Here is a 1,913-nt window from a genome sequence, read left to right as displayed (position 1 = left end):
CTATGTGAGTTATCCTTTATAAAACCTTGACATAACCACAACAATCCATTCTCCATGTTTGTTCAGGTCCAGTTCCAGCGTTGTAAAGTCCACCATCAGACACATCTATAACAGTAGAGACACTGACTGTGTGTCCAGTTTGTTGAGGTCTTCAGACCATTGGATCAACCTGAACAGCAGAGAGCTGGACAGAGTGGACTGTACTGCTCTGTGTTTTACCCTGCAGCACAGCCACCAAGTCAAAGTCAACCTGCTGTGGACCTCCGTACCACCGGGGGAGATAGAGAGCATCCTGCCTCTTCTGGACAGAGTCTCCCAACTCAGGTTTAGTTGGCAATCTTTGACCCTGCTAGAATGGATAGAACTATGAGGCTTTCCACTTCCTGACAGATTTAACCTCTAACCCTAACCTTAGGTTAACGTACAAACCTTAACCTCAGCTAGGGGTGGAATTGAAGGGGAACGCCTGGGAGTTGACATGATAAACAGAGTTGTAGTGTGTTTATCAGTGTTTTAATGTGTGATGGTGTGTAAATAAGTCTCTCTCTGTCTCTCGCTCGCTCTCTCTCTCTGTCTCTGTCGCTCACTCTCTGTCTCTCGCTCTCTGTCTCTCGCTCTCTGTCGCTCTCTCTCTCTGTCTCTCTGTCTCTCTGTCTCCTTCTATCTCTCTCTCTGTAGTGTTGACAGGAAGTTACTGTTGAGTTTCCTCCAGTGCTGTGTTGCCTCTCAGGTCCAGGAGGGGGCACCATCACCACCAACAGCAGTATGGCTGCTCAGGTCTCTGCACTACAGGCTGGACTTCTCCTGCTCTTCCTCTGTGGACCTGTTAGCTCAGGACCAGGAGAAGGCTCTGTGTCTGACCACTGACCACTGCAGGGCCATCAACTCTGTTCTGAAGCAGAACCAACACAGCACCCAGCTGGTCCAGAACCAGGTCCAGCTCATCCTAAGAGACTGTGAGGTGGAGGACAGAGCACTTTGGGAGCTGCTTCCCATCCTGCATATCGTCAAGCTGAGGTTAGACATACAAAGACAAACATTTGACCAACTAGTTTATCAGTAGGAGTTATTAAACCTACTCTGTGTCATGATGTTGTCTCTGCTTCTTGTCCTCTCAGCCCCAGCAAAGCTCTGCTACTTCAGCTGCTGGACCTTGTGTGTGAGGGGATTGAAGAGGGGCTGCTGAGGCACGCAGAATCCCGTGGCAGATCCCTGGATGGGGAGCTGGACCTCAGTGAGACCAGGCTGGACCAGAAGGCCTGTGGATCTCTGCCCTGGTTCTGGAACACTCAGAGGGTCTGTCAGAACTGGACCTCAGCCCTGTCAACCACAGACCACCACCTACAGCCCTGATCACACACCTGCATAAAGTACAAGTCCTGGAGTGAGTGGCTTCCCTCTGTGTGGTGGTGTTGTGTGTGGTGGTGTGTGTGTGTGTGTGGGTGTGTGTGTGTGTGTGTGTGTGTGTGTGTGTTGTGTGTGTGTGTGGTGTGTGTGTGTGTGTGTGTGGGACACTAGATGACAACTGTCTTATCTCTCATGTGTGATGGTGTATAAATAAGCTCTCTCTCTCTCTCTCTCTCTCTCTCTCTCTCTCTCCTCTCTCTCTCTCTCTCTCTCTCTCTCTCGTAGCCTTAGTCAAATGACATCACTGATGCTCTGACTGACAAAATACTCCAACTGGTCTCCACCAACACTTCAATACACACCGTACGGTAAGGGTGTGTGTGACAGTGAGCAGAGCAGTGTGTGTGTGAGTCATATGGGTGTGTCTGTTGCGGGGCAACTGTTGGAGGATGGAGATGTGTGTCTAATGATGTAATAATTATATTTTCTATAGACTCTTCAACAACAGAATCCAGGACAGAAGACCCTTCCTGACAGACAAGAGGTTTAACATCTGGTGAAACAAC

The 1,913-nt window shown here is 49.4% G+C and overlaps 1 protein-coding gene across 2 annotated transcripts in view; it reads left to right on the top strand.

The window, feature by feature from the left end:
• The window catches only part of LOC112070329 (uncharacterized), a 5,851-nt gene extending 4,467 nt beyond the window's left edge, over positions 1-1,384 (top strand). Inside the window, exons 4-6 of one of the 2 annotated variants that reach the window (XM_024137745.2) lie at positions 67-324; positions 679-1,017; positions 1,119-1,384. In XM_024137745.2, the coding sequence (XP_023993513.2) occupies positions 67-324; positions 679-1,017; positions 1,119-1,353 (832 nt within the window). In that variant the 3' untranslated portion in view covers positions 1,354-1,384. The remainder of the gene's footprint in view (positions 1-66; positions 325-678; positions 1,018-1,118) is intronic. The other variant, XM_070438924.1, reaches the window with a different exon arrangement.
• Positions 1,385-1,913: the final 529 nt, after the last annotated feature.

Source organism: Salvelinus sp. IW2-2015, unplaced genomic scaffold, assembly GCF_002910315.2.
Source record: "Salvelinus sp. IW2-2015 unplaced genomic scaffold, ASM291031v2 Un_scaffold1295, whole genome shotgun sequence".
NCBI lineage: Eukaryota > Metazoa > Chordata > Actinopteri > Salmoniformes > Salmonidae > Salvelinus > Salvelinus sp. IW2-2015.
Note: the sequence above shows the minus strand (reverse complement) of the source record. Positions and strands in the feature narration are given on the sequence as shown.